Consider the following 14,238-nt stretch of genomic DNA (forward strand, 5'->3'; position numbering starts at 1 on the left):
CCTTCCTTCCTTCCTTCCTTCCTTCCTTCCTTTCTTTCTTTCTTTCTTTCTTTCTTTCTTTCTTTCTTTCATGTTTTATTTATTTGATACTTTTATACAATATTTTTGATCATATTTTTTTCTCCTCACCAAATTCTTCTCACATCCTCCTTCATATTTCTACCTATCCAACTTCCTATTCTTTTTCTTTCTTCAACAAACAACCACAAAAAAAACATGGAGTCAAATTTGTGTAGTCATAGGACCTGCCCTAGAATGTGGTTGATATGCCAAGGTATCACTACAATGAAGAAAACTAACTTCCCCCTCTCTTAGAACTTATCAGTTGTGAATAGCTTCTTGTCTAGAGGTGGGTCTTTGTGCCTATTTGTCCTCCTTCATGCTGAGGTTTTCGTCTGGCTTATGCTTGTGCAGGTCTTGTGCATTCTGTCGGCCTCTGTGAGTTTGTAGGTGCACTGTGTCTGGAAAGCACTGTTTCCTTGAAGTTACTCACCACCTCTCCTCTGGCTTTGACAGTCTTCTTTGACAGTCTTCGTACCCCTTTTCTCTATAGTTCACTGAGCTTTGAGGGTAGGGGTGTGATCTAGACTTTTACGTTTAGACTGAGCACTCGAGTCTTTCTACATGTTTTTCCATTTGTGTGTCTCCAGTCTACTGTATTTGTGATGAGGGCTTGAGTGGTGCACTACCCAATGGGTCCAGCAGCATGCCGTTTGTTGTCTTTGTATGTGATGTTCCTTTATGTTAGGCTATGTTCTGTAGGTTTTCCCCCGAGGCTCATGACCTGTCTCGTCTCAAGCTTTTGACCTTACAAACAGTGTCAAGTTTGGATCTCATGCAGGAGGGTTTACATCCAGTTAAAAAGCTGTTGCTTGCCCCATGCTATCTGTACCACTGTTACACTTTGGGCATGTATCTTGCAGGCAGGCCATTATTGTAGCTCACTGCGATCTTAGTTTGTGAGATTGATGTTTGCTTTTCTCCTCCAGTAGTATTTGTTATCCAGGAAAGGTAAAGTTTTCAGTTAAGTACCAGCCAGACTTCTCAGTGTTCTATGTCACGAGAATGTGGTGTCTTCAGCAACAGGTCTTACTGTCAAGTTATGGAGGATAAAAAAATAGCATTGGCCTGTAATGATTGGGATGTCTATGTTGACCCCTTTGGACATGCCTAAAAAGACATATAATCTAGTCTTGGTTTTGGGGGTTTTACTTGGCAGCATATGATATCTAGCTGGAGTACTCTATTCAATGATCTTTCTTATACATTTTTATTAAAATTTATTTCTCTGGATTTTTAATTTTTTTTATCTGACAAAGATACCCCAAATGACTTTTCTTTCTTACATTGAGAATATCTACTGGTGGAGAGAAATTAATGCTTTGTCCTACTGATTTTATTGCCTTAAACCAATCAATAAACAATACCTAAATTATGGGCATTTTAAGTGAGGAGTATAAACATTGTTCTTGGAGAGATAAAGAGAAAAGATAGACACAGAGATGAAATAACTTTTATGTGGCTTGAGGAGTGATATGGATGCTTGTATTATTTATAAACCCGATTTCAAGTATTTGGAAATAAAAGCTCTACAGCCATATAAAATAAAATTTTAAACCTGATTATAATGATTTTGTGTATTTGGTTTCCATGTTATAACTATATTGTCATACAGACTAAAGAAGCACAATTTTTGACCACAGAATGTTTCAATAATATTTTTTATCTGAGATATTATGGCATTATAGTCTGATTGTTGTAATGTGTTTTTATAGGGCCCTAACAAGTGCTGGTAAGGAACTGCAGGATAATTTTCTGAAGGCCCTGGCCATGAGAGAAGAAGATAATCGCAATGGGAAAGTGAGCGTGAGTACATTTTACCCCAAAATTCCAATGTATTTTCAAATACATGGTTCACATGGATGATACAGCCTGTAATATCTTCCATAAAAAGCAGTTTATGTACAGGCACGAGAGACGGCTTAGAGGTCAAAGGGGCTTGCTGCTGGGTTAGATCACAAGGACCCACATAGTGTCCAGGGAGAGCTGACTAGATGGGATTGTCCTCTGATCTGCACATTGCCACAGCACATGTGCACTCCACACCCACAAAATAACAACTGTTATGTGATATCCCCTGAGTATAACATATGACTATATTTATATATTATAGTAATAGGTATAAATTCTTAATAATCATTTATGTTTATGAAAGTGGGAAAATGGTGAAAAAAGATAAGATTCTAAACGTTTTTAGTAGGGAAAATGAATGTATTTGTCAGACTGGCTGTTATTTCCCACTTGTGCTAATCTTAGGTTAAATAGTCCTGCTTCTTTTCAGTCCTACCTAACTATTATCTCTAAGTTCCATAACCCATTGACTTCCACACTTTGTTCTGTGTTGCTTTCGAGGGTGGCCTGAAAGACACTTTTGCGATCTGTCTTACAGCTCTATATTCTGACATCATTGCTTCTAATGATCTATATTATATACCTATGAATTTTTCTCTAGAAGAGCTCCTTAATTTTTACTTGATATCCTAAGTATATAATTTTTAATCTTAGCTGGGTAATCACTTGTTTGAAAACCATAATATTGTCATGCTTATTGACCATGAGAAAAAAAAATGTGTGACCATCCATTTGGTTTTTTATGTTTGCACTGAGTTGTTTTGAGAGAAGATACAGTATTTGAGATGATTGATATGCTTGACTTGAACAATTCTACATTGTAAACATGTATCCAAATAACATCTTGTACCCATAAATATATGTGCTTATTTCTGGCCAACTTAAAGTATAACCAAACACTAAATAATTAACTTGACAATTATTTAAGTAAGTAGCTAATTAAAGAGGTCTTCTGACTCCAAGACCATCCCTTCTTTGCTCTATGTCACACACTTAATTGATAACTTGGCAAATGTTGACCACTGAGCCTGGTCAGTTATTCCTTTTAAGTATCGCTCAAATAAGTAACTGAGAGGACATAAATGATTCAAAATGGGAAAAGGAGGCAGCTCTAAAGTGTCTCTTTTTGTGTTCAGTAGCATTAGTAGCAGCCTGAAGAAGGCTTGAAAGAGTTTAGAAAAATGGGAGGTATGATCAAACAAGCATTTGAAATATTTGCAGCAATTGTTGGGGAGCAGTGTGTGTCTCTAAGGGGCAAAAGATGAACCATGAACCAGGGAACTCACCTGAGAGGTTAACATGATTATCAGACAATAGATAATGGAAGGGTGGGATAAAGAAATGACAGAACTAATGCTGGTAAAAGAAAGAATAAACTAGCATCCTTAGAGATCAAATCTGTAAACCATGTACTCTTCGTTTGTTTTGGTGATAGGGTCCTCCACCTGCCACTCCTGAGCTGTATCTCCAGCTCCCAGTTGCTTTATTTTGACACAGGATACAGAAGGACATAGAGGGACTTGTGAAAGACTATTTACATGACTGAGTTTGGAATATTCCATGGAGAATGAATAGCTTATGGGATGAGAAGTGTAGTACTGAGTTTAGAGGTGTGGGTGTAGAGTGTTTCATATAGCGCAGTGATTAAAAGAGAATCTGGAGGTGGAGAGTGACTACTGTCAAGGTCAGTACTCATGGTTTGTTCAACACAACAGATCTTCAAAGGGTCTGTAAATAAAGAAAACTTGCCAATGAGGCAAATTCTTATGTTTCTCTAAGCCATGTTGGCCTGTCCTGTAATGTGGTATTTAAAAGAATATTCTTTTAATATTGATTGAGTTTGGAAACAAAACATGAGTACTTTGCACAATGCATGTTACATTAAGTATTTAATATTTAATGTGTTATATGAAGTATATTTATAGTCACTAAAGTTTGAATTGTGAATGAAATAGATATAGACAATATTGTAAAATATTTCTTTGCTAGTATATAAAGGATGGGTTTAATAAATTTGAATTGCTCTTTAGAAAAGATAGTTGAAAGGGCTCTTTGTGATGATTATAGATTCATTAGGGATCTAAAGATTATTCATCACTGGTAAGATTCTATACAATAAGAATATTAATAGCACAGTTTATAGAGTGTATTTCTGCTATAGGAAATATTTGGTTTTTTATTAATGTTTCTCTCTATGCAAATCACTCATATTTATCACAAACATGAATAAGACATGGGCTCTCCCTACCATAGGTTTATGTAACTTCTGAGTGGACAAGTAACTAAATCATTTTTCAGATGGTAGTAATCTAAGAATTCCTGATTTGGTTAATGGAAAAAGGAAAAATAAAACATTTCCTATCTAATCAGAGTGTAATGAAAGCTATGACCTTTCGCATGGTGTTCCTGGTGGTACCTCACAGTGCTTATTTTTCCCTCGATGTTGAGTGTCTAAAAGCTACATGACTGACTAGTTTGACCTTTGAAATATGTATTATTGAAGCTGGCATAAAACACTATGTACAACTTTCCATTCGCGGACATTCAAAGGAGCCACTGTAACCGGAACGGGAAAACCTATGAATTAGGTTTTCTAATATACCCATATCCGGTGTTGAAATCTCTATGAAACATAAGATTGCATTGTATATGACCAATTACATTGTGCTGACATGATCTTTCCCCTCTTTTCTATCTTGAAACTTCTCTAAAATGCTCCCTTTCAAGAAAACAAAAGTATTAGAGATATGCTGACTTCCTTTTTAATAGAATCCATGCCTGTCTGTTGTAAACCATTGTGGAAATTGTATGATTCATAAAGTCTTGCCTTCATTATATACAGGTTACCTCAATGCTTGAAAAATAAAGTGCATATCCACTTCACTTTAACTAGAAATGTATAGTTGAATATCTCTGTATCTTTAATTCACTTGTCTTTGGATAAAAATATGGTATGTGGACATTGAAACAAAGGTGAAACAGAAGAGGTTATGCCGTCATATTATCTGTGTTTAATTTTTAGATTGACCTCTTATTACAGGCTAAACATGCATACTTTTACTTTAAATAGTCCTAGTTTTCCCATGTATAATGTGAAGATTTTTATACTGATGAGACATTGTCATTTTAAAATAACATAATGTGTAAAGCCCAGTTCTCTGTTGTGAAACCTTTAGGGCCCGAGAAAATGTGATGATGTAGATAAAGACCTAGGCAGAGATGGGACCTCAGCAGAATCCCAGTCTTAGTCCGATCACACAGTGAACTCTGTGAATTGTCTCACAAAGTTTCTTCTGCTTTAAAGCAAGGGAACTATGCGTTTATCCACTCTGGTCCCACTTCCGCTCTGTTGGTTGATCAATAGCTGTCGCAGAGGCAGGAGGTAGCAAAAGTGAGGCCATCCTTTGGACGAAGGCGCAGGCAGCAACAATTAGCTGTTAGCACTTGCCAAGTCTGTAGATGAGTGCTAGTGTCCAGGTCAGGGACCTGGGCGTGACATCTTTGCCACAGGTCTCTAGAGTGACCTTTTTCATCTCTCATTTCTTCCCCTTACTCACTCTCCCTATTAGAAATAAATAAACTAAAACATGAGATATTTATTTCTCATGTATACCTATCATTTGTGAAGTTAATATTAAGTGGTATATACACCCAGAACTTTCTGGATAAGAGGCAAAGATGATAGAATTTTTTAAAAATCCAAAGGAATAATAAATACTTCTTCTGATCCCTCTCCAATAGGTAATCACAACAAAAGTTTTAAAATATTTAGAGCAAATCAGAGTGAAAATATTACATCTAGCTAATGTACTACTTAAAAGAAAATATTATTGCCCCAAGTTCATTCATTTAAATAATAGCAAAACGGTGTGCCAGATGTTATTTTTTTTGACATTGTGAATAATATCTAAAAGAAACAGTTTAATGGAGAAAACCTTTATTTGCCTAAGAGATCAGAGGTTCAGTGTGTTAATTCTGGCTAGTTGATTCCTCTGTTGTTTCTCAGTCTGTAAAAGGCAGAACGTCACAGAGGAATGGTATAATGGACCAGAGCTGCTCACCTTAGGGTGGCCAGGAAGTAGAGAGAATGCAGTAATGGACAGGCAACAAGGTAATCTTGTCATGGTATCCCAGGTAATACACTCTCTTCAACTAGGTCCCACTCCATAGTTTCCACCACCTCCAAAATAATTTGTATTGATCTATCAAAGAAAAAAGTCCACTGCTTCAGCGAGAGCCCCCAGGATCCAATAACTCTGAAAGCCTACAGCTAAGCCCCCAACAGGAGCCTGAGGGACCATGTTAGAGTCAACTTACGATAACCATAAAAAACAGTCAAGTGAATGGATTAAATATCTAGTTTGAAAATCTAGAAAGATGTTAGCCAAGTAAAACTAAAGAAATTGGGGAGATGACCATTTTAAAAATTATCTGAGGAATTAGAAGCAAACCAGAAAAAATAAGCAGACATGACAAACTTAGAAAAAATTGCTTTTATTTTTGAGACTGTAATTTAATTGTAATGTTTCTTTCCCTTCCTTTTCCTCCCCCAAACCCCCTGTATATCTCTTTCTTTATGTGTATTTGTATATATATCTATATATATCTATATATATATATCTATATATATATATCTATATATCTATATCTATATATCTATATCTATATCTATATCTATATCTATATCTATATCTATATCTATATCTATATCTATATCTATATCTATATATATATATATATATATATATATATCTGCTGTGGGATGGTCTGTATGTCAAATTTGTTGCTCTGATTGGCCAATAAATAAAACACTGATTGGCCAGTGGCCAGGCAGGAGGAAGTATAGGCGGGACAAAGAGGAGAAGAATTCTGGGAAGTGGAAGGCTGAGTCAGAGACACTGCCAGCTGCCATCATGACAAGCTGCATGTGAATACACCAGTAAGCCACAAGCCACGTGGCAAGGTATAGATTTATGGCAATGGATTAATTTAAGCTATAAGAACAGTTAGCAAGAAGCCTGTCACGGCCATACAGTTTGTAAGCAATATAAGTCTCTGTGTTTACTTGGTTGGGTCTGAGTGGCTGTGGGACTGGCGGGTGACAGAAATTTGTCCTGCCTGTGGGCAAAGCAGGAAAACTCTAGCTACATATATATATGCATAGTCCCCAATAAAGCCTACTGAGTCCATGTATTACTTGCCTGTGTGTTTCAGGGCTGACTGTGTAACACTGGACAACTAATCGGTGTGCTCTTCCCTGGGGAGGACCACCTCTTCCTCTCCCAGCTTTACTCAGTTGCCTGTAGTTCTCTGTGTAGGGTTGAGGTGTGGCAGGCTTTCCCCGTTCAGGAAAAAAGGGCTTTTTTGGTGTGTTTGCTGGTGGCATCCTTGTTCAACTCCCATTTGGGAGGTCATTTTGGTGGAACTTTGTGGGTATGGTTTTTGGTGTTTACTGGAGACATAGTCTCACAGCGAAGTCTCCAGTCTTCTGGCCCTTACAGTCATTCTGCCCCACTTCTACAGTGTTCCCTGAACATTAGATGCAGGACTGTTTTGTAGATGTAGCCATGGGGACTGGGCTCTACAAGTCTGCACTTTGATTGGTTGTTGTTTTCTGTAGTGGTCTCCATCTGTTGTTAAGAGATGTTTCCTTGATAAGAGGTGAAGACTATAGGTACCTGTTGGTATAAACACACACACACACACACACACACACACACACACACACACACACACTCACTGTTGTTGTTAGGGATTTTGTTTTAGGGTTTAGTAAATTAGTGTTTGTAGATTCTCCTCCTATAACTATGATTTCACTAGCACTGGTTAGTTAGGTAAGCTTCCCGTACCAGACACGGTCTTCTTCTTATTGAGTGGATTTCATATTGTGAAAGATATAAATGAGAAATGAAGATAGAAAAACACATGAAATATATTGCTAGAAATGAGTTGAAATGTCTATTCAGTCAACAAATAGGTTCAATTCCTAAAGATAGGACTCATAGGAAACTTCTAGTGAAAATCATCTGTCAGGAAGATTGGTACTCACAATAACAAAGGTAGTCCCCAAAGCACCAAGAAGGATGTAAGAATCATTTTTCTTTGAAATGTATAACAATTATCACTTAATCTAATCTAAAAGTGTAGTAGTAAATATAACAGGAAAACTGTTATAGTATATGGCAGTTCTAATTTGATATTTGTATTAATAGGCAAAAATACATTATAGTCAAAAGAATTTTCTTCTGAGTTTCCTTTTGAATATAATTTAATAACTCAAAAGGTTGGTGTAAGCACTACATGTATATGTACTAAATGTGCCATCAATGGGATTTGTATATGTGTTACATAGGCTTCTGTACCGACAGGAAGTACATGTATCAAAGAGGTGACTTATTAGAGTAGTTAATACTAGAGGGCCTGTGTAAGTGTGACAATAGGCTGAGAACTTGGTAGCTGCCCAGCCTGTGAGGATGCATGCCTTAGAGTTCCCAGTCTGGTGCCCAAAGTCTGGACGATGCCTGGTATTCAGTCCACCTTAGAAGGCTAAAGAAGCTGATGCAGTTAGGTGCCTCAGCACTCCAGGTCATGGCTAGAAGTCTGAAGATTCCTGGAGGATCTCTGGTGCTTAGTTCATATTGGAGGGCAAAGAAGCTGTGCAGCAGCAGTGTAGTTTCATCATATAATATGTAAATGGTTGTATATAATTAACACATTATATTTTATGCATGTTAAATGATATGAGATCAACAGAGGGTGGCAGCAGCTGAAGCAATAGACACACTTATTCAGAAAAAGGAAGGCAGTTGGGTAACACTGTCCCTTAGACCTCATCATATTTGCCTCACCCTCGGTGAAAGGCAGGTCTCCCTGCTTTTAATCTTCTGTAAGTGCCCTCATAGATTCATTCCCCCAGACATGTTACTCCTAGGTAAGTCCAGATCCCATCAGCTGGTAGGATTAGCCATCAGTATTGGGAACAGAGGAATGCTGCAACCACACAGTGATCTCTTTCCCTCCCTAACTGTAATAAGTGGAGAATTTGCTGAGTGATTTTGACAGTATTGATGAACCAGTGTCCTGTTTATTTAGATGATACCTAACTGAGCTTCCCTTTCCTTTTGTCCGCTCCTGAGTCCTAAGGAGAGGATATATCTCACCAGGAGAGGTCTTCTAAAGTATTCATTGTGTGTGCATGCGTGTGTGTGTGTGTGTGTGTGTGTGTGTGTGTGTGTATGTGTGTGTGTGTGTGCATGTATGTATGCGTGCGTGCGTGTGTGTGTGTGTGTGTGTGTGCGCGTGCGTGCGTGCATGCACACCCACACACATGTGCACTGGGGAGCACCTGTGGGACCTGGGGATCAAATTCATCTCACTATCCTGTGTACAAATGCTTCTTCCCACTGAGACATCTTACCGGCCTGGCTGATGTCCTTTGGATGGGAAGCCATGCTGGAACTGGCAGGCATTCTTTTTTTGGACCAGTTTCAGACTGCAGGTCTCAATATTTACTCATCTGAGTTGGCTCTGAACCAAAGATTTCATTACAATCAAGACAGGAAGGTACTTGTGTTAATTTTCAGGGAAGCCTTCAATGCATTTATAGATTGCTTTAGATCTGAGGTGTTCCTCAGAAGGCTTCTTTACAAATAAAGAACATTTTGTTGTTTTTTAACTTTCTTTTTATTTATTCTTTGTGTCTTTCCCATTGTGCATCTCGATCCCATTCATTTCCCCATCCCTTCATATCCACCCTCTGCCCATGCAATGCTCTCTCTACAAAAATAAAATAAAATAAAATAATTTTTAAGAGGAAAAAAAGAAAAAAGAAAAATCTCATCGTGGATGCTGTAGTGTGATACAGTGAGTCACACAATAAACCCCTTTGTCCATATATCTATACTTGCAAATATTCATTCTTGGATGAATCCCCCATTCTCCTTCCCTACCGTCCCTGCTCTACTTTCTTCATGAAGTAAACATGGCTGCCTCACTTTTATGAACAGTGTCCACTTTTGTATGGATCATTTATTATGTGATGGACTGTGCTTGATATTAACAGGATGATTTGTTTCTCTAAATGGCTCCACGTTCTTGTTAGAGCGCCTGGAAAGCAAATCAGATAATATGGCATCTCAACTATTTGAGAAGGCATATGTCAAAATAAATGTAAGTTAATCGTTGGTCACTGCCTTTTTGGGTGTTTCTTTGTACTGAGATGATGGAGATGTCCTTGAGAGGAATTTGCATACCACTCTGGCATCTGTAATCAAGTATTAAGTATTTATTAAATTGTTCAGCAAGGGAAATTGTACACATATTTTCTTTTTTTTTTTTTTAAGTGGTAAAGTTTTCCAGATTCTTGAAAAACTATTTGGGGAGGAGAAGCATCCAGTTCCAAATACTTTGATTCGGGGTAAGTGGAGTTGGCATGAAACAAAACATTCTATGTCTGACCCCTTGTAAGGACCTCCATCACAGCCCTGAGTCTCTGCAAGTCTCCAGAGTGGAGAGGAACAGAGAAACTGCAGGGCCACATCCTCTGTCATCAGGTGGTAACCAGAAGAGAGCAGAAAGGGACTGTGGTGGGAGGCGAGCAGAGGAAGGGGCAGTGGAACGAGACTGATACTCGTTTGGTACCAGTCTCATCACAAGTCATACATCCTAGAAATGAAAGGAGCGGAGTTTATCTTGTTTTGCAGCTTTCCCATATGGCAATCTCTTTTGCACTCTCTCTGACAGATGGCCACTCAGCCTCTTCCTAAATAGTTGAAATATTTTCAGTGATAGGAAACTCATTCCTTTGTAGGTTGTCTTTTCCATTTTGGCAAGTTAGAATTAGACTGTAATGGCATTTTATTAACTTCAGTTATTGAAGCCTGACTATTTACATCATCCTTTTAAAGTTTTCTTGCTCATTTTATGCTAAAAATGAGCAAATCTTTCTGTCATTACTTAAGCCTTTGTCAATCTATATAACTTCTTGGTAGTCCCTACATTTTATTGTTCCTTGAAAAAAAAAACTTCAATTTAAAAACTCAAAGTGTAGCATACAAATTAAAGTATGTAACTCATAAGTGCTTATAAATTTCTATAGTTCATAAATTACTAAAAAAAATGAAGCAGCTCTCTGGTCACTATCCAGAATAAGAACTAGAATATTACTGACAACAAATAAATCCCACATGTGCCCCTTGAGTCATGACTGTCCCATTCTCAAAGGCGTTCTGCTTCTGCCAAGAATGCCATGCCACTCTGTCAGTTCTGAACTCTTATAAACACAATGGTATTTTCTGACTTCTGTCACCAAATGTTTCATTTGTAAGAATCACCATGTCATTGAATGCAGATGTGATGCATATTACTTCATTTGTCAAGATTTTTTAATTTTATAATAGTGAATAGAATAATGAAATCTTAATGGAACACAATTTATTTTTTCCTCTATGGCTAGAACATTTTCTGTCCTACTTAAGGTATATTTCCATATCCCCCTTAAGGCATATATTCTATCCTGCTTAAGATATCTCTGAATCACTAATATGTACTCTTTTTACACCATTTGGATGTATATTCCTTGAGATGGCTAATTTTTCATATAATGTGAAGTAGGGATCATGGCACATGGAGTAGTCATTTGTACATCTCTGCAGAATGCCAAACAAATAAAGATATGTGAAGTTTGATTTCAAAGTATTAGTCTGGGTAGTTGAAACTGAAGGAGTTTCTAGGATATAATCCGACTTAAGGCTGTGTGGTTGCAGGCTTACATGTGGGTATAGACCGAGGAGAGTAATTCTGATTAAAGCCAGGGACACTCAGTCATGTCACCCCAAACTAGAGTTGGTAATTTCTGGCATGGTCAATGTATTGTTATTGAATAGAATATGTTGCAGTTTCTAATGACCCGGATATTATTTTAAATAGCATATCCTATGATTGTAGTCTTTGATTACATTGGCTTATGCTACACTATAGTTAAAGGTTGTATTTAATTAAGAATTATAGTAAATGAGATTGTATATGAATGATTAAAAAGTCATGTCTTTTTCTTTTCTGGACCAATGGGATTAACTTGAAGGCCAGAATTTATATTTCATCTCACTAATTTTATTGAATTTTTGTGTTATTCGGGTCATTTGTCAACTTATCAGGATGTTCACATTCAAAAAATAATTAATTCATCATCATAATTATCTCTAGCTGTGCTCTCAATGTCAGAAAGTTTGATAAGGAAGTGATGGATGGTCAGTGCTGGGTACTCCAGGGTCATCTCTTTCTGCATCCCTGTTCAGGGTCTTGAGGTGGGGCTTATGTTCTTGTCAGAGCAAGTTTCTTCCAGAGTCTATTTATTTTACCTCTGTGTAAAAGACTATCCAAAGCATAGCGTGGTGTATGTCCAAATGTCATTCTTTGGCCTTGAGCCATGTCTACTGTGAGAAAATAAAACATTTATGAAGAGTAGCTTTCATTTAGCCAAATCTAAAAAAAAAAAAAAACAAACAGCTTAGGTATGCATTTATTCCAACTGAAATTACATTTTATTCAAGGCATTATGAAGGCATGATATGAATTATGGATCTGTGTCCGGTCATGTTAGATCTAATCTCTAGGCTGGTCCTTTACATTTCTATTGATTATATAGTTCTTTACTTTCTGGGTTACTGATCCCCAGTTTAAACACTGTGACTGCACTCTCTCTTAGGACACCTGTGATTACCACAGGATCCCTGCTCAGTTCCTCCTCACTAGCAGGGGTACCATTTTCATCTTCATCATTATGTGTTTTACACTCACATCCTATGCACCAGTTTGTTTTTCTCTGATATAATGGGAATGAGAGACTGGAACACGCAGTCCTGTTGGGGTTAAGCTGTGTTGTCTGTAAACCAATAGGTCTAGGATTAAATTCCCTAATCACTACTGCTAATGTGTATGCGTTTTTAGCTTGTCTGCAAAATTTAAATTACTGAGGAGACAATGATTTAAAATCATATTAATAATGAATACAGATTCAAAACTCTCTCAGTTATACTTTGTGATTGTGTTGTTGTGAATTTCTTTTTTTTAAAGGGACCCTATTGCACCTCTTCTTGCAGACTACTACTGTTACATCCTCAGGAAATCTTTCAGGTCTGAAATTTGTGTTTCAAGTGTAAGGGTTCATTTATTCCTAAAGCACTACCAGTAGTGTTTTTATAAGGCATGTGACCAAATCATAATATGTGCTTTAAGCAATGAAGTAATGAAAGTTGTTGACTATCAGTAGGAAACTTGGATGCTATGCAGTTGATTTTGGGATATGAGGGGGAAAAAAAGCTAAAGCTCACTAGATCTCAAAGGGAAAACTAAAAATCCATGAATAATAAACAGAGAAAATATTTTTAAAAGGCAGGGTGTCAAATTCCTATGACATCAGTTTAATATATATGATCCACATTCATATATAGCACATAACCAACACTCCAAGTGACCTTGGCCACTGAATGAAGGCCATATTTTTGAAAGACTGGAGTTGTACTGAACTAGTTGCTGAAATAGGGTAGGCACAAATACGCTTTCCTTCCATTCGGTATATAGAACTTTCTCCCACCTGTTTATTTTTCCTTAAACAAACATATTATCTGATATAACCAATCCAAAGAAAATGTTCTCTCCCAACACATGAATGAAATCCCCTCTTACTACCCCTTTGCTAAGTCCTGGAGATTCTGATGTAGTTTGGGCTCTTATATCATTTTCATGTCACTTTTGGAATCACTTCAATGAGTGCCCAGAATTATTTTCAAACATTTAATCAGCTTCTGTTTAAGCCTGGTTTCTCCATTGAGAGTGGGAGTTTATTTTCCGTATGCAAGCATATTATAACACAGACTGGAATCCCTGTGCTGAGATGTAGCTTTATATGAGAAATCAGCTTTAGTCTTAACGTCTTTGATAGATACACAAAATGACAAAATTAAAAATGTTACATAAAATTGTCCTGTAGCCCTCATGAAAATTCTTTCATACTATGGTTATTTTCCGATAATTAGATATGGGCTTTTGGAATGTTAAAGATATGGGCTTCACAGTTGTGTCTCCAATTCATAGATGAATTGTGGTACTGGCGAGAAGACTTCAGGGTAAGCCTCTGTTCTTTGTCTCCATTGTGGAGTGGCAGCGGTAAAGGCATCCACTCAGTGAATTGTAGGATGTGTGTAGTGTGGTGTTCGTATTTATTGAATGCTTAAAAAGTAGTAGGTATTAAGAGATATTAAATTATCATATGAAGTAGTAATTCTTCCCAAAATTAACTGCATAAATTTTTAAAATGTCGTTGCTTTT

The 14,238-nt window shown here is 37.1% G+C and overlaps 1 protein-coding gene across 2 annotated transcripts in view; it reads left to right on the forward strand.

Annotated features, from left to right (window-relative positions):
- Cfap299 (cilia and flagella associated protein 299) overlaps positions 1-14,238 on the forward strand; it is a 527,989-nt gene that overhangs the window by 185,096 nt on the left and 328,655 nt on the right. For both annotated transcript variants that reach the window (XM_042257672.2, XM_006975367.4), the window contains exon 3: positions 1,776-1,866. In XM_042257672.2, coding sequence (XP_042113606.1) covers positions 1,776-1,866 — 91 coding nt within the window. The remainder of the gene's footprint in view (positions 1-1,775; positions 1,867-14,238) is intronic.

Source organism: Peromyscus maniculatus, chromosome 10, assembly GCF_049852395.1.
Source record: "Peromyscus maniculatus bairdii isolate BWxNUB_F1_BW_parent chromosome 10, HU_Pman_BW_mat_3.1, whole genome shotgun sequence".
Taxonomy (NCBI): Eukaryota; Metazoa; Chordata; class Mammalia; order Rodentia; family Cricetidae; genus Peromyscus; species Peromyscus maniculatus.